The sequence below is a fragment of the Cenococcum geophilum genome, assembly GCF_001692895.1.
Source record: "Cenococcum geophilum 1.58 unplaced genomic scaffold K441scaffold_36, whole genome shotgun sequence".
NCBI classification, from domain to species: domain Eukaryota; kingdom Fungi; phylum Ascomycota; class Dothideomycetes; order Gloniales; family Gloniaceae; genus Cenococcum; species Cenococcum geophilum.
Genome location: NW_027137594.1, coordinates 1,413,165 through 1,431,547, shown reverse-complemented (window position 1 = coordinate 1,431,547; position 18,383 = coordinate 1,413,165). Strand labels below are relative to the sequence as shown.

The window sequence follows — 18,383 nt, the reverse complement described above, 5'->3', positions numbered from 1 at the left end:
TAGAGGTTAAGGATCTAGTAATTATAGGACTAAGGAGCAAAGGCTAAACTAGGGATCTTAGTAGCAGAAGACGTTTAGGCGGACTCTATAGTAAAGTCAATAGTTTAGAGACGGAGCTTATATAAATTGCGGAAAACAAGGTTACTTTGTAAGGGATTATAAAGATAGTTAGAGTTACTATATAATAAAGGGAACTAGACCAACGGTAGAAGATATACGCGTATAGAAAAACGATAGTATACTATAAGGAATAAAGGAATGTTTAATTAGAAGTTTTGCGTTCTATTATAATAACATATACTAATTTATAAAGACGCTAAGTATGGCGTAAGCTATTGGCTATAGGAGCTAAAATCTATAGAATGTAAAGGGACTAATGAACTAGTTTATAGATCGGATATTAAGGACGATAAATTTAATACAGGCAAAACATTCCATAATAATAAGGCGATAGAGGCGGCTTACTAAGAGCACGTAGACCTCGGAGATGTTATACCAAAGGTAGAGGATAATTCCACTATAGAATAGGGAACATTAGTAGGGATCAAAACCCCACTAGATACAATGTCTATCGCTTTATAAAACGTAAGAGAAGTAGGATAGTAAACCACTTCGGCACTTAATAAAGGCAAAAGGCTAAAGGCTTAAGATTCTTATAACGAGATAAGAGATGACTAAAATTCTTAAGATAAAATAAGGTATACTTAAGGACCTATAATGGACAAAAACCGATAGAGTAGGGTAGTAGCTTAGTTTAAAAATATACGAATAAGCTTGGGATAGAGTTTCCCACAGGCACAAGATTCTTAAGATGAGATAAGTGAGATTTAAAACTCTTAAGACGAGATAAGAACACTACGGACGCCTAGTTGGACTAAGGCAAGAGCTAAACTTAAGTTAGAAGTAAGCTTAGGATTAAAGAACCTAAGGGACTAAGAATTTAGAGCGCGAATTAGGACACCTATAAGTAAGAGGTAAGAGGCTTCTTTATAAATTAGAGAATCTGTAATATAAATAGCAGTTAGGCTAGGAGATAAATATATAAACCTAGAGGACTTACTAAGGGAATATAGTGTTCGGCCTAAAGATTAAAGAATTAATACCAAGATTAAGAAGTAAGGAGACTTTAAGGATCTACTCGTAAGACGCGATATAAAGGAAACTATAGAGGAATTTAGAGTAAGAATTACCTTATAGCAAGAACAGAAACTAGATAAGAGATCTAGTATATTGGGATATATAAGGGACAGAGCGCTAGTATAAAGGATCACTAATAGGCCTAGAGTAGGCATACTAAGAGCTAAGTAGCTTACCAAACTGGAGTAAGAAGAGGATCTAGAGATTCCTACTAGGTTTAAGGAACGACATACTAAAGGCTATTACAACGTAGTAATAAAGAGATATTTCCTTATGGACGAGCCGTATATACTTAAGCAGCTGTACTAGAAGTGGTATAGGCAACGATATAATGACGAGTAGGAAAATTTCTATATATAGCTAGACGAAAAAGTTGTCTAAGACCACCCGATTACAGAAAAGGCTATAACTTATATTAAGGGAGCCTTAATTATAACGTTAAAAGATCTAGAGGAGTAATTAGAGGACTAGAGAAGCGAAAGACGAATCTTAGTACCTATAAACGAAGTCATAACGCTTAGATTAATACGAGAGCGGTTTAAACTTAAGAATAAAGACGAACTAAGAGTTGACCTAAGACACTAAGCATATTATATACTATCGTAGATAGCATGCGTAGATAATGCGTATAATATGCATAGAGCACTAAAAGATAAAAATCGGAAGTATCTAATAAGGATATATTAGATGACGGATAAGGTAAAGTACCGAAACGCTAAGTATATATATAATTGGCACCCCGTGGAAGTTTAAAAATAAGGGGACTTAATACTTTAACTAGGAAGATTCCTTACGGAAGAATGCCTAGATAGACGGCAATGGTGGGAATGTCTAAAGAACACCTATCTATAGTATATTAAAGATAAAAAGCGAACTAAGTATTGGCCTAAGTAGGACTAAGTACAAACAGGATCTAATAGCTAATAGTTAGGAAAAGCAGAGGCCTATAGGACTAGAGGGAACCAGTAGTAGAGCCTTAGACCCTTAAAGGAATTTAAGGATAATACCTAAATTTACGAGTTAAATGGCAAGATTAACAATTTAAGGCACTAATAGATAGTGGAGTAATAAGGAACCACATCTCGCTAGCAGTAGTTAGAAGAATAGGGTTACTACACAGACAGAAGGAATATCCTTACCTATTAGTAACAATTTTAGGAGATCCGATAGCCTATAGAGGAGGTATTATTAATCTTAAAACAGGACCTATTTAGCTAACTATTAAGGGGAGATAAATTAAGATGTCTTTCGATATATTACTATTAGGAAATAATAAGGCAGTACTAGAAATGCCTTAGTTATAGGAATATAATCTAAAAATTGATTGGGTTACAGGTTAGGTCAATATTAGAGATACTTAACGCCGTAAGATACGATAATAAGCCAAGTTAGTATAGTACTAAGTAGAAGCGACCTATAAAGAAATAGAAAAAGGGCTAAGCTATATACCAAAGAGATACCATAAGTATAGTAAGAAACTATAGTCACTAGAAAGTGAAAAGCTGTTAGAGTATATAGTATAGGACTATAAAATAGAATTAGAACTAAGAATAAGTCTAAGGTTCTTTCTAATCTATAAGCTTACTGAAGAAGAAGGTAAAGCACTAAAAGAGTTTATCTAAGAGAACTTATAAAAGGGATATATTAGACTATTATAGTTATTAGCGGGTTATCTAGTACTATTTATGCTAAAAAAGAATAGTAAACTAAGGCTGTATATTAACTATAGATAGTTAAATAGCATTACTAGAAAGAATAGGTATCCTTTACCCTTAATTAGCGAAATCTAAAACAGGATAGATAATGCGCAAATCTTTACAAAAATAGATCTAAGATGGGCGTACCATTAGATTAGAATTAAGGAAGGCGATAAATAGAAGGCAGCCTTTAGGTCAAAGGAAGGACTATATAAACCATTAGTTATACAATTTGGGCTTATAAACGCACTAGTAACGTTCTAGAAGCGTATTAACAACGTATTAGGAGAATACTTAGATAAATTTATTATAGTATACCTCGACGACATTATTATCTACTTAATAACTAAGGAAGAATACGGAGAATACGTTAAATAGGTCTTAAAGAGACTATAAGAAGAATAGATGCTAATAGCAATTAAGAAATGCAAGTTCTTTATAAGGAAGACCAATTTCGTTGGATTTATTATTAAACTAGGCTAACTTAGTATAAATCTAAAGAAGATTAAGGCTATAGTAAATTGGTAAGAACTAGAGAACGTTACGTAGTTAAGATTGTTTTTAGGGTTTTGCAATTACTATAAAAGGTTTATAGCGCAATAGTTAAAGGGTATTAAGCCATTTACGTGGTTAACGAAGAAAGAAGAACTATAGGTATAGGGAGAGGAACAAAAGGAACTTTTTAAGAAAGTTAAAGAGTTGTTTACCTAGGAGCTAGTTCTTAAGATCTATTAACTAGGACTAAAAACGGTTATAGAAACGGATGCATTAGACTATATACTAGGGGCGTACTTTATATAGAAATATTAAGATAGATAGCACCTAGTGGCATATTACAGTTAAAAGATAACACTATTAAAGTTAAACTATAACATCTATAACAAGGAGTTATTAGGTATAGTTACAGCATTAAAGAAATAAAGAGCATTCTTATAAGGCATAGAAAAACTATTTATAGTTAAAATAGATTATAAGAACCTAATAGAATTCCTAATGATAAAGGAACTTAACTAAAGATAGGTTAGATAGGCAGAGATACTTGCAGAATACTATTTTAAGATTTAATATACTAAGGGCATAAATAACATATAAGCAGATACTTTAAGCCGTAAAGCTAAACTGCAAAATAATAAGAAGCCATTAGGGGCTTTACTACGAAAGGATATAGACGGATTAATTAGGTATAATTATTTAAAAATTATAGCAACTTAAGAAGAACTAGATAGAGTTTACAAGTTACTAAAAAGCTTTTAGGTATAAAGAATTCTAGAAGCATAACTAAAAGATCTATAGATGGATATATACAAAAACTAAGAAATAAAGTACATCCTAAGAAGCATAGCAGAACAATTTATAAAAGAATTCTATAAGGGATTAACTTAAGGACATAATAGAGCCACAGGCTTAGTATTAAGACTCTAAAAGGAGTATATTATTAATAGAATCTAAAAACTAGCGCAAAAAGTTATAAGAGAATATCTAGATTGCTAAAGAAATAAATTAATAAGGTATAAGCTATACGGAGGGCTATAACCTATTAAGACACTAGAGAAACTATAAGAGGTTATATTATAGGACTTTATTATTAAGTTACTAAAGTTAAGAGATCCTATTACCGGACAAGATTATAACGCGATCTTAGTAATAGTAGATAAGCTTATAAAGTGGGGATACTTTATAGTATATATAGAAGAAATCTTAGCGGAAGATATTACTAGAATCTATATTAAAGAAGTGTTTATAAGATATAGAGCACTAAGTAAGATTATATCGGATAGAGATCTAAGATTCGTAGTAGCATTCTAGGAAGTATTCTTAGCGGAGTAAGGAGTTTAAGCAGTAACTTCTACCGCATATTATCTACAGATAGACGGTTAAACGGAAAGACTAAATTAGACACTAAAGCAGTATCTAAAATACTATATTAATCACGTATAGAACAATTAGGTATCGCTATTACTAGTTATACAGTTTATATACAATATAACACCTTAAGAAGGAATAGGCATATTACTATTTAAGGCAAATTATAGATATAAGCCAAGAACATTATTATTACTATAATAAATAAAGAAAACGAGTAGTACAGCTAAAGAAAGAATAAAGACGTTAATAAATCTTTATGCAGACCTTATAGAATTAGTAAAGAAAGTATAAGAGAGAATAAAAAGGTACTATAATACTAAGAGATCTAAGGGACTAGATCTTAAGGAGGGAGATAAAGTATAGCTACTACATAAAAACTTTAAGAGTCGATAACTAAGTAAGAAGTTAGACTATATTAGACTAGGACCTTTTAAAATTAAATAAAGAATTTCACTAGTTACATTTAAGTTAAACCTACTAGCTAAAATAAAGATCTACCCTATACAGTATATCGTAATACTAGAGCTAGTATACAGGAATATTAAGCCACTGGCCTATAAAGCAGACATATATAAAGGATAGAAAGAAAACAAATAGTAAGTTTTAAAGATTATTAATTATAAGGACACTAACAATAAAATATAGTACGAGGTTAAGTAGATAGGCTACACTAAGACTACCTAGGAGCTATTAGAGAATTTAAAGAATGCTATAGGAAAGGTATAGGAGTATCGGAAGAAATTAGGTTAAGTAGCATTAATAAAGAAGGATCGCTAAAGAATAAGTCACCTAAGGGGGATCTAAGAAAAGTAGTTGCTAAGTTACTTAGATCTGTTTCCTTCTCTATTAAAGGAGAATCTGTTCTTTTATTACTAAGTTCCTATAAACCCTATTTTATAAGTTTCTACTCCTTAAAATAGACCTTCTTACGCACCTTCTTAAGACGGATTAACTAAGTAGACGCCGTAAGACAAGACTTAAGGGCCCGTTGCTAAGTATTAGCAGCCTCCCGTTTAGCGTCCTAAGAACGGCGCAATTTAGCAAAAGTAATAGATAGTTTATTATCTAGCCGCGTAGTAATAGATTAAATATAAGACCCTAAGACAAATTAACTAAGAAACTAGACGACTATTAAGAGTAATAGGTTATAAATATTTAGCATTAGAGACGGAGCGAACGTCATAGGACGAACGAATATTCGCTTTAGTGCACTTTAAGTAAAAGGACGGTTGTTATAAAGATAGACTTGCTAACATAATATAGACCAGTCCCTCTTTTAAACAACGAGAATATAGAGATAGTATAATCTCGCTAAGAGACAATATTACAGTAATAGTGCAAATACGACGAGCAGTTAAGAAAGAAGAAATTGCTTTAGGTATAATAAGCAATAATATTAACCAAATTAATTAGACGGACATTATACCTTTAGTAAATAACTTAAAGATATTAGGAATCTTTAAGGACGAAGATAAAGAGGAGGGAGATAGTATTACGGACGCTTTAAGTACAATATTATAACTACTAGGAGAGGAGTTAAAGGAAGCTAGTTAATTAATTTAAGCACAGTCTAGGATAGAGCCGATAGAGCTATATAACAAGGAATAGTAACTAAAGTCACGTGGGGTAATCTATATAATTTGTAGGATCTATATAATCCGTAATAGAGTAGATAAAGTATATATACATTACGTATAAGAAGGATTTTATAGGAGTACAGTTATATATTTAAGGACCCTTAGTCCCTACCTAAATAGTTCCTTCCTTATAGTGATTCTTAGAATATAATTAGAGTTAATCTATTAGGCAACAACTCTACCAGTTATTATTACATTATTAACTTTAATTTGCATCACCTATATACCTAGCCCATTAACGAGCCCATTGTAGTTCTTGCTACTAGGTTCCGTTACACTACGCCTAAGCTATCCTACCCTATAACTCTACCGGATTTACCCCTATTTAACTAGAAATAGGGTACCTACCCCGTATAAGCTTTAACTAGAAAAGACTAAAAGAGCCCCAAACTATACGCGAAAAACTATCTTATAAAAAAGCCTAGTAGTACGCTAAGCGCTTAAAAAAAGCCTAGAAAGTAGCCTATACAAACCTAAAAAAGGCTTAAAAATTAATAAAATAGTAGGCAAATAAGTATAGGCGCGAGCCTAACTTTACTATAGGCGATATGGTCTAGATTATAATAAAGAACTAGAAGATAAAATAGCCTAGCCATAAGCTAGACTATAAGATAGTAGGACCGTATAAGATTCTTAATAAAGTAGGCAACTTATATAAGGTTAAGCTCCCAGACTTAATTAAAGTTTATCCTATTTTCTTACTAGATAAGCTATGGAAAGCTATAAATAACCTACTACCTAGATAAAAGAATAAGCCTCCCCTGCCAATTTAAGTTAACGATAATAATAAATAGGAAATTAAAGAAATACTAGCCTATAAACTTGTAAAGGGAACGTTAAAGTATTATATTAGTTGGAAAGGATATAACCTAAACCTTACTTAATACCCTATATAGAACTTTATAGGTAGCCCCTATAAGCTTTAGGAGTTTTATAGCCGTTACCCTAATAAACCTAGACCGCTAAAGTACCTAGATAAGTAGATAAAATACTAGTATAATAAAGACGATAAGCTACTAGAAGAATATAAGAATAAAAACGCCCTAGAAATTTCTTAGTTATATAAGGTATTAAAATATCCAGGAACTTTAACCGGCGGTTAAAGTTATCTAATTAGTTAGATTCTCTTACTAAGACTTTTAGCGGCAAAGCCTAAGGGCAGGCTTTTTTAGAGGGGGGGGTAATATTATAGCACTGGTAGAACTTAGCAGAACTTGGCAGAACTACGCACCGGCAAGTTGCCATAGATTGCCGCATATTGCGATCACGTGACGCGAAGATCTTATAAAACATCGAACGGCGCTGCTCTTTTTCTCCTTTCCTTTCCCTAGCTTTAGATTCTCGTTTATAGACAATCCAATCGTATAGGCTTGCGCGACCCTTTTGCCGTGCTTATGTCTTGATTGACTGAGTCGCTAATAGAAGGGCCGCTTTAGCCTATAGCTATACTAGATTAATAACCTTACTGCTATAGGGGTTATAAACCTTCTCTTTTACCTTTATAAGGTTATTCTATAAGACTTAGTAACCCTTTATAAGATATTCCTAAGCTATCTAATATAGAGCTACCCTGTTTTTTAGTATAAGGCGTATAAAGCCTTTGCGTAGAATTTAGAGCCCTACCTATAGGAAGAGGAGGGGAGCCTAAATTAGCTGTTAATTCTTTACTAAGCTATACTACTTCTTACTAATTAACTAAAGGCTTTACGCGCTAAATATAAGCAGATAGCCAGCAAGGTTAAGGGCTTATTAGACTATTTAGATAAGTCCTAGCGGGCCTAACGTCTAAAGGCCTTATATTTTAACTAGAAGCCCCTTTAGCTATAGCTATAGCTACGGCTATAGTATAGAGAATCTAGAGCAAGATTTTAAGTCGTTCTTAATTGGTGCATAGATACCGTGGGAAGCAGATGACGTTGCTAAAGCACACTTCAGGCACGCAGGTGTTGCGGTCAAAGAGTTTTGAATTTGGCCTTTGGATGCCACCACCCGCTACGAAGCTATGTATCGAGTTGATAGTATCCCTTCCAACGGTACAATTCGTCCTACAGTTATCGATAAGAGTCTCGCCAATATAACCACAATTGTGCGTACACACGGACCCTAGTGGTAGGACGCTACCGCTGGAAGGGATAATATCAATCTTTCCAAACGAACCTCACAAGACCCTCAACGTAGGTGGCTTGCACAAGTCAAACTAATGGCCAATTACCACGCATTGGTCCTGTGTACGCTGTGTGTCCACGTGGCATACTTAGTTCAAAAGGATCATAAGCAGCGTGCAGAGCTTGCCCTTACCGCAACTCTATTTCAACGTCGGAGGCAGCGGAAATTTAAAAGGTTTTGATTTAGCCTCTAAGATAGATTACAAGTTAGAAAAAGCATTGAAACAGGCTAAGCATAGCTAGCGTGAATCTTGGCCAAGATTAACTTTTAAGCCCCTGCTTATACACTAGTTGTGTAAGGTTAGGTGCAAGCTACGCCCTGGACAACTGGTGGGGCGGAGTCGTTTCTGCGCGGTTGAGGGTTGAAGCCGATTTCGTTAAAGCTCGGATCCCTAGAACTCGGTTACCCCCTGAACACCGCTACATCGTTAAAATTAAATTACTGATTTGTTACCCTATTTCCCCACAACGAATGGATTAATATGGACCTAAAGGAGTAGAACTTATAAAGCTATTATAGATTTCGAATCTGGTATTTATAAGTCTACGCGAAAAGCTACGCTTATATATAGTATCCCTTTATTAACTTTAAATAATTAATTAAGGGCGTCACTAATCATACACACTATAGCTCTTAGAAGCTCGTGCCACTTCGTGCACACTGCTGGCTCGTGCATACTGAAATCCGAAAATTATGATAATTTCAAGAAAGCTATTCGGAAGTGAGGCCTCGAATATATTGGAGCTAGGTGTTCGGAGGCCGCCAGGAGACCGAGGGTACGATTCCCGACGGTGCGATTCCCGACGGTCGCACTTTGCTCTGGTAGTTGCAGTCAACGCGCATCTACAGGGGTTAGATGCGAGGGGGCGTCGGATGAGTCCGGCGCGGTTGCGACCCGGCAAGGCCTACGTTACTGGGAGACGCTAATATATGTGGGCTTCTTCTTGGTAGGCGGACCCCTTGCGGCAGGGCGCTCGAGGACGAGCGCGCGGAAGGGAGGGCAATTGTAAGAGTACATATATTAGATCCCGTCACAGTCGCGATATATTCGCGAGTACAGTCTGTCTTTTTGGCCATTTGGCGACGTGGGGCGGGACACGTTACAGTTACTCTGTATATAGATAGGTCCCATTCAGGTACTTAGTGAAAATAGATGTTCAAGAATAGTCATAAATCTAAAATCGTACACCATCAAGAACTTGCTAACTATTAAGTGGGGCTAGAGGCGCGATGGTCTAGAAATAGTTACTTTAGACTCTCTAAAGTTGTGGCATATGCTATACAGAATTTGGACCTCTCTACCTCGCATTATATAGGCCAAGTCAACTTGGTTTTCGTCACTCTATATGTTGAGATGTCGTTTTGGAGTCTTTTTAGCATCCTGGAAAGACCAGAGCTGAGCGTGATATACCTAGTAGACATCCTAGCCTCACGGAGCGTATATTCCATACCGACGGACTTTAACGCACTTGCCTTATACAGGTACAAGATGATATACTTTTGCTGAGCTTAATTTAGAGGCGGTGTGAATACCCGCTTTCATGTTTATATCTCTAGATACCCTACTCTCTAGTTTGTATGCTAGTGATTGAAGACGGGTCGAATTCATTTAAACGATTCTTCTCAATCTCGTACCCGTGCTCTTGCAAATAGACTTCCACATCGTGGTTTACATTATCCACGTTCTCATACTCCTGCATCCAGCACTTCCTCACAACATTTCCCATCAATTCGTGCGACAGAGCCGGAAACTCCCGCCGTGCTATCTGTGCCACGACTGTATTAAGTGGCCGCTCCGGTCCCACCGGCGTGCGATTCGTCATGAGCTGAAACACTAAGTTCGCCCAGTCGAACAAGTCGCTTTTAACACTTACCCGGCGCTGCATCTCACTAAGCCGAAACAGGTCCCCCGAATGCGTGGATCCAAGATGCAGCACGTCGTAGCTGTCGCGGAACTGCGCGGAGACGAAGCCCACGAGCGCGACAGACAGGTCAGAATTCAGCCAGCAAGCCGAGGGGTTCAAGTCGCCGAAGATAATGCCGTGAGAATGGACGAATCTTAGCCCGGAGAGAAGCTGGAGCGCCCATTGAAGCACTAGCGGACGATAAGGGCCTGAAATGGTGGCGGGTGCTGATTCGGAATCGCTGGGATACATTTCCTTCTGGTGTTGGAGGAGAAAATCGGTCAGCGGTGGTCCTGACGGACGTGCAAGAACCGGCAAGCCTGTCCACGCATCTCGTTGAAGGTATCTGGCACAAAGCTTTCAGTAATGTACGTGGAATGATTGAAGTGTAGCTAAAGTGAAGGGATAACGAACGGGACAAGATGCGGGTGCGACTCGCCAATCTGCTCGTAAGCAATACATGTCTTAAAGCATTCTGAGGACTCAGCTTGCTGGCGCCAGTATTCGTCTGAGGAGTCATCGCCGTTGTAGTCTTTCGGGACGAGGATGAGAGCAGATTCCGAATCCAGAGCTTGCGCGGTCAGTCCGGTGTAAAGCTCGGCGAAACAGCAGGGCTCGTCGAAAGGGATGGGCGTGGGCCGGGGGTGCGCTGGAGGAGTGGGAGCGCGAAAGTAAGGATGCGCAGGGCCTCTTCGAGTTGTGCGTGCCATAATAGTGAGATATGGTGAATAGGGACCTTTCGCACAAGAATTTGACACAATATTGACGCTATTTTGGCGTGCATAGCCACAATCTATTCCTAATTGAGGAGCCAGCTCCGAGTAGCGTCAACCTCAATATTGACGAGTTCAATATGGGGTTTAACGGCCGATTGTAGTTAGATCTTAATAAGTAAGACTCTTAATTTGACATCGTTGACTTTAAAGCCTTCGAAGCTTTTCAAGTTCCCATACCCCAACGATCACCACCTACTCGCATACGCGCCTTGCCCTTATCCAAAGCCTCATACGATCGCGCGCACGAATTCCTTACCCTTAAATTACATCTATGAAGCCATTTAAGCCCAAATTACAATCGCGCCGCACCAAAATCCTATCATACCCCTAGGAGGAGCGAAATCGGAGGTTAACGATAAGAAAGAAAAGGAGGTGGTGAGCGTCGCGATGCATCCGCCTTGGCATAATATTCAGAGGCTCCTTCCGCCGTGAAGATATTTGTTGGCTCTACAACTAATAGCTCTGGTAATATAATAGAGGCTTCGCGGAAGTCGGAAGGCTTCGTATTAGGTAATTAAAAAAAGGTAGAGCTAAAGGATAGGTTATTATAACCGCATTAAGTAGTAACTTAGAAGGAGGTAATTGCGAATATATAAGTCGAATATACCTTATATTTTATTTCTTATTAAGATGCCTTCTTCTTAGATTCCTTATAAGCCTTTTGTATACCCTAATTAGCAACTTCCTATTTAGTTATTTACTTTAATTGATATAATCCTTGTATATAACCCAGATTCTAAAGCTCCTTGGTTACCTATAGAAGTCGCGACTTCTCCACCGATTGACGAGCCAACGCCTGTGCCTGTGCCTGTACGCGTGCCTGCGCCTACCCCCGTAGGCTTCTTTATTAATCTTACTGAGAAAGACTCCTTAATTGGCAGCCTATATAGTGAATATCAGTTGCCTGCGCCAGAGACTTTAAGAGAGAGCTTATTTAGTAACGGCGCCGTTAAGTATATTAATTTGAGCACTAAGGAGGAAGAGATTACGATTTCCTTAGGCGATCGCTTTATACCAAAGTCTTCCTTACTAGCTTCTCCCTCTACTAAACGGGTATATATTGACCTTATAATTAAAGACTTGGAACCTACCACTCATTTTTAACACCTCTTCTTTAAGGTCGGTAGACAGGTGTTTAATTAGGTCTTGCGACAGATAAATTACGATATTCTCTTCCGTATTAATAGGATCTTGCAAGTTAACTTCCTTACTTAGTTCCCTTCCTTCCTCTTTATTTTTTGTAGAAGTAGTAGTAAACTAGAGAGTACGCCTCCTTAAAGTTATTTAAGCTTAGAAAACAACTCTAAGTCGGTATATACTAAGTCGGAAGGTTTTAACTATAAGGTAGGGGAGGACGATTATAAGAAGGATCCTAACTTTATATTTACCGGATCTATTAATCTTTCCTTTAAGCCACTAGTTACCCAATCCTCCCCTAGATTACCCCTATAACTTACTCCTTTTATAAACACCGTTCTTAATATATCTATAAGCTATATAACCTTTACTAAAACTCCTACTTTATCTATAATTAAGCGACACCTCTTAGTAGAGTTCTCCTTACTACCTCCTAAGAGAGCAAATTACTCAATATTGTAAACGACACTATGGTAGATCCTGCAGTTATTAATATAGAAGTATATACCCGCTAAAATCGACAATCTATAGTACTTTTGTGGTCGCAATTAAGAACTTTAATAATAGCGCCTCCTTCTCTCCCTCTAGGTGTAGGAGGTTAAAATACTTAAAGCTCTTAAGGAAGCTTTACCCTAGAGGTAGAAGCCCGAGCTCCTATTATACTAAGGGGTAGGCCTTTAAGCGATTAAGAAAAGCTTATCCTTGCCTAAATCTGCGTTACTTTAGCTAATTAATATAGCAAAGGCCAAATAAAGTTCTTTACCACAGTAGTTGGCTAATTAAGTACTTAAATAGGTTATAGCTACTCCTCCTAATCTGCCACCTCCAATATAAAGACTATAGAGGCTGCTTAACGCGCCTAGCTTTACGAAGTAGAATTAGGAACCGAAATATAAAATAACAATTAGGCGATCGCGATAGATTAATGGATTTAAATCGTTAATAACTATAAGGAGAGAGTCGCTTAATATTAAGCCGCTATAAATACCCTAAAGAAGAAGTATACTCTATCTATCACCTAATAAGATCTACTCCGCTAGAGCTTTAGTAGAAAGCGAGCAGTAGATATAGGCCTTACTAAGAGTCTTCCTAAGTTATAAGAGTGGCCAGCAGACTCTCTTTATGCAATTAGTAAGCCTGCGCCTATACGTTAAAAGCCCCAGTACCAGAGGCGCGGTAGATTTAAAAATGCTAAAGCTATTATAAGTATTGAAGCTAGTAAGGCATTCTCAACCTATATAGCCACTCTTATTGGGCCAAGTAATAGCGATAGTAGTAGAGGTAGAGGAAGCTTAGAGCCTTTATAAAAAAGGCTTAGAATAATAGAGGAACGTTAGGATTAACTACTTAGAATAGTAAAGAAGCTACTTAATTAAGTATAGAAAGCTACTGTCTTTCCTATACACCCGACTCTAGCGCTAATATAAGATCTACCTCTATAAAGTATTAAACGGAGTTCTTCTACTACCTCTTTTATTACCACGACTTTAGGGCTTTAAGATTATTAGTATTAAACTTTATAAGTTAAATTTAGGCCATATATAACTATAGCGTTGGTGATTTTTTAAGAAGTATTATAGTAGAGGAGGCATTTTATAATATTGCGACTAGAGGGGGACTTATTTTTTAATTCTTTCTACTTTTTATAGTAAAAGCTTTAATTTAGGTAGTAATTCTATATAAAAGATAGTCGCTTATATATTTGAATTAAATTAAGAGATAAAAGCTTCCTTTACGCACGTATTGCAGGTAATTACGGTCGCATATAACTATAGAGTCGATTTTTACTTATCGTAATATTGCGATTAAAGTTAAATATTAACCAAAAGCAATCTAATATTTATACTACCTTTTAAATATATATATAAGGCGTATATTAAGCAGCTCCGACAGTTAGAGCAAAAAAAAATACACGTAATGGAATAAATATATAAGATTATAGAAAAATCTAGATCTCCTTAGGCAGCTCTAAATACTCCTTAATTGTTAATAAAGCAATTTAATACTAACTATTTACTACTATACGTTTCCTTATATACATATAGCAATTAGTAAGTAAAATTGCAACTTTAAATATAGCTGCGACAGGTTAGATGCCTTACTTAAGGCCTACTCTATAAGCGTTCGACGACTAGAGATTATAGTTTAGCCTAAATAGGTGCTTTACCGACATTCGTATATAAGAGAGCTCCTTATTTATATATTGCTTATCGCCTATAATTAAGGATTAACTTAGGTAAGGCCCAAAGATATAAGTAAGTGATTTATAGGCTTGATCTCCATACAAATAGTAAGGGTGGCGATCCTTAAAAATCTAGAATATATACACGTTAGTTTTAACAAAATACGTAGTATTGCGTATATAGGTATTTCATTAATTTTATACTAAAAATTAACGACTTACCTACCTACGCGATACCGCGTATTATATATAAGCTTTTTATATAATTTTTAGCCAGAGCTTACCTTATTAAGTCTTCCTTTTACGCCGGAGTTAATTACTATAAAGAAATCGTTAACCTTACCCTTATATGGCCCATGTAAGGCGATATATAGACCATCTGCGGCTATAATAGCTTAATACTTAAAGCCGTATTAATACTTATAGCCAGAGTAAAAGGCTTGCTAATTTTAATTAGGCCTATAAAAGCCTCTAAAAGTCCCATCTAGAAAGCCCTAAATTACCTCCTCCCCCGTAGTATAAGGTGTAAGCGCTTAAGTATATTTTTAAATACAGTTGTATATAAGTATTAGGTGCCATTATAGAAGCTTTTAAAAGCGCTCTATAAGGAAGGTAACTACGTTATTAAATATAAGGGAGAGCCAAGTAGAAGATCGCCCAAAAAACAGCTCCATATTGGTAAGTCGCGTAGGAAAGGTAAGGCGGTAGAGTACAACACAGAGGGCGGTAACAGGATAGGTGTAAGGGTACTTTTGGTCTCTTACTCGGCTACATCCCGGGAGCTCTTAGGGGCTGCTAAGGCTAGCCTTCGGCTAGGCCTTAGCCACCCCTTATAAGCTCCTCAGGCTTGCAGCCTCCTTCCTCCCCTATCGGTTCGTCTCAGTACGAGGCTATTGCCTACCCTCATTACCATATCGTCCTCTTCCATCGACTCCCTATGTAACTCATGCTCGGCTTGCCTGCTCCCTACCGTACACCCTAGCAATACTGCCTTACATTCAAACCAATCCTATACCCTTGCGGGTAGTAGCCTGCAGCAAGCCGAGGGCTTCGCCCTCGAGCAAAATCACGATCCTCCATTTTTACCTAGGACGATCGCGTTCACTGCGACACAGCAGGTATACCAGCAAGACGTCTGGCAGATCGCATCCACATAACGGTGTTGGAATACGGATCAGGTCCTCTACCTTTACCTAGGACGATCGCGTATGCTACAGAGCAGCTACACCAGCAGAGTCTAGCAGATCGCATCCGCCTTACGGTTAGTAGATACAGATCAGGAGACAAGGAAGACGGTAGCTATCTGGCCAAAGGTCAGGGCTATCCAAATCGTACGCGATCATCTCCAAACGCGATTGGTATACCCGCATACGATCGACAGTGCAGCGGTGCAGCTCTGCCCCGACGGCGACCCGAAGGTGATTCGATTGCTATCCGAAGGCTTTCTAGCAGGAGTCAAGGGGGATCATGCGCGATTAAGCTTGCAATACTCTATAGGCCAACCACGGTTCACTTACGCAGGGCAGTGCCACCAACAGAGCTTGGAAGGTTGAACGTCCTTAAAGAGATACAGCTACCCTAGAGGCTATCCGATTACTATTCAATGGCTATCCAAAGAACTGACGGCTAGTTTTCAAAGCTACAGCTACTACTATGCGCGTCCAGATCAAATGCAACCTCAAGAGCTACGGCTCGCCTTAGGGCTACGGCCCAACCCGGAGACTCTCCGGCTGGCAGCCTGAGGGCTGCCGAGACCTAATCGCAGGCGATTGTCTCTCAGAGCTACGGCTCACCTCGAGCTTCGGCTCAAAGATCCTATACAATCGCTCAAGGGCTACGGCCCGACCCGGAGACTCTCCGGCTATCAGCCAAAGGGCTGCCGAGACTTAATCATACGCGATTGTCTCTTCTAAAGTTACAAGCTCAGCTTATAAGATCCTATTGCGGTTAAATGCCATCCTTAAGCTATAGCTACAGCTTCAAGAGCTACGGCTCAAAGATCCTACGCGATCATCTCTGCAAAGCTTTAGTTGCTCTAAGAGCTCCAGCTTACTTCAAAAGCTCACAAGACCCGACATCTCTCCGAACCCTTCCGGGACGAGCCCTTTATAATCTCCCGCTACCACAAGGTAATGGAGGGGGTTGACTGCAAAAAGGGGGGGGGGGGGGAATATANGGGATATTCTTGCGATCAAGCCGGCTCCAAGTGGAGACTATCTGGCTGTCAGCCATAGAGCTGTCGAGACTTAATCGCAGGCGATTGTCTCCAAGACTGATCATATACGATTAAGTCTTACCCTACCAGCAGACGCTCTTTTCCTACCTAAAATAGGCCCTTTTTCCCACTGGGTTTTAGCCATAGGTTAAGGTTTTTATTAAGGCTGCTTGGCTAGTCCTTTTCCCCTATTTCTTTATTCCCCTATACAAGCAAGGCTTCTACACTGCTTACCTTTCTATACATAGAATTAATCTATTGGGATACGGGCTGGGGGCCAGCCCTAACTAAGGGGGGGGCAATGTAAGGGTACTTTTGGTCTCTTACTCGGCTACATCCCAGGAGCTCTTAGGGGCTGCTAAGGCTAGCCTTCGGCTAGGCCTTAGCCACCCCTTATAAGCTCCTCGGGCTTACAGCCTCCTTCCTCCCCTATCGGTTCGTCTCAATACGAGGCTATTGCCTACCCTCATTACCATATCGTCCTCTTCCATCGACTCCCTATGTAACTCATGCTCAGCTTGCCTGCTCCCTACCATACACCCTAGCAATACTGCCTTACAATGAGGGTGACGGCGCTTACAGTAGGCATAAAGGTAGAGGCCCAAAAGATCTGCAAGAAGCTTAATTTTAATCTTTAAGAACCTATATATAAGGTAAGTAGGCGACAAGTAGCAGGTAGGCAATGTGGTGTTAATATTTACCTAAATTTTAACACAACGCGATCATCTATTTTATCCAGATTGAATTAAAAGGCTTTATAAGGCAGGCTTCTTATATAAGGGCGCCGTAAAATATTAGAATATTGTCGCATACGTCGCCCCCGTTAAAGCGTATGATATTAGCCATATAGAAGGACTATTTAGTGGTTCATTGTAAGCGCATATGTTGATATGGAAGTAAATTTTAATGATTTTGATATTGGCGATAGATTCAAAAATCAACTGTTTGCATCGTTTAATTGCTTACTAAGCCCCCTTTTAGCGTATGTGGCTCGTCAATCTCTAGCGTCAATTTGGTGCAAAAGGTCCCTAATAAGGTGTAAAGTACTGATGCCGGAATGCCGCCAAGTGGGGCTATATAGAAAAAGATAAACCCTGGGGGAAGACTCCTCTTTAGGGTTAAAAGGGATCGATATATTGTATATTAATCTAGGCCGGCTAATTAGTAGTAAGAGCCATACTATCCCTTATACTTTATTCCGTAATAGATATTAAGTTTTAACTACTACTTTAGCTAACTTAGGAGTAAATGCCTTTACTATCACGGCACTGGCAGAAAATGGCAAAACTTGGTTGCAGAACTTTATAGTCCTCCGTACTAGCAAGTTGCCATAAATTGCCGCATATTGCGGTCACGTAACGCGAAGATCTTATAAAACATCAAGCGGCGCTACTCTTCTTCTCCTTTCCTTTCTCTAGCTTTAGATCCTCGTTTATAGATAATCCAATTATATCCCTTAACCCGTCAACTTAGGCACGCAGGTTATCAATAAGAGTCCACCAATTAGATCGGTAGGATTCGGTAGCCGTGCTTAGGAATACACAATTCGGGGAGTAGCCAAGGCTTCTGGGGGGTTTTTTTCGCCGTCTTATTTAGGGGAATCTTATACTAAGTCTTCTGAACAAGATCTACATTAATTCTAGCGTGATTAGAAGGCATGGTGGTG

At 38.4% G+C, this 18,383-nt stretch overlaps 2 protein-coding genes across 2 annotated transcripts; both read right to left on the bottom strand.

Annotated features, from left to right (window-relative positions):
* Window positions 1-10,005: 10,005 nt before the first annotated feature.
* K441DRAFT_615592 (uncharacterized protein) lies at window positions 10,006-11,117 on the bottom strand (the record flags this gene model as incomplete). The annotated part of the gene is made up of 2 exons (XM_067645718.1): window positions 10,006-10,753; window positions 10,822-11,117. 2 exons carry the CDS (start codon window positions 11,115-11,117, stop codon window positions 10,066-10,068), a joined length of 984 nt encoding a protein of 327 aa, XP_067501360.1. The 3' UTR covers window positions 10,006-10,065.
* Window positions 11,118-14,547: 3,430 nt separating this feature from the next.
* On the bottom strand, window positions 14,548-14,891 carry K441DRAFT_572913 (uncharacterized protein; the record flags this gene model as incomplete). Its single annotated transcript, XM_067644036.1, has 2 exons — window positions 14,548-14,634; window positions 14,787-14,891. Coding segments are annotated over 2 exons (192 nt in total), but the record flags the coding sequence as incomplete, so codon positions are not given.
* Between the last annotated feature and the right edge of the window lie 3,492 nt (window positions 14,892-18,383).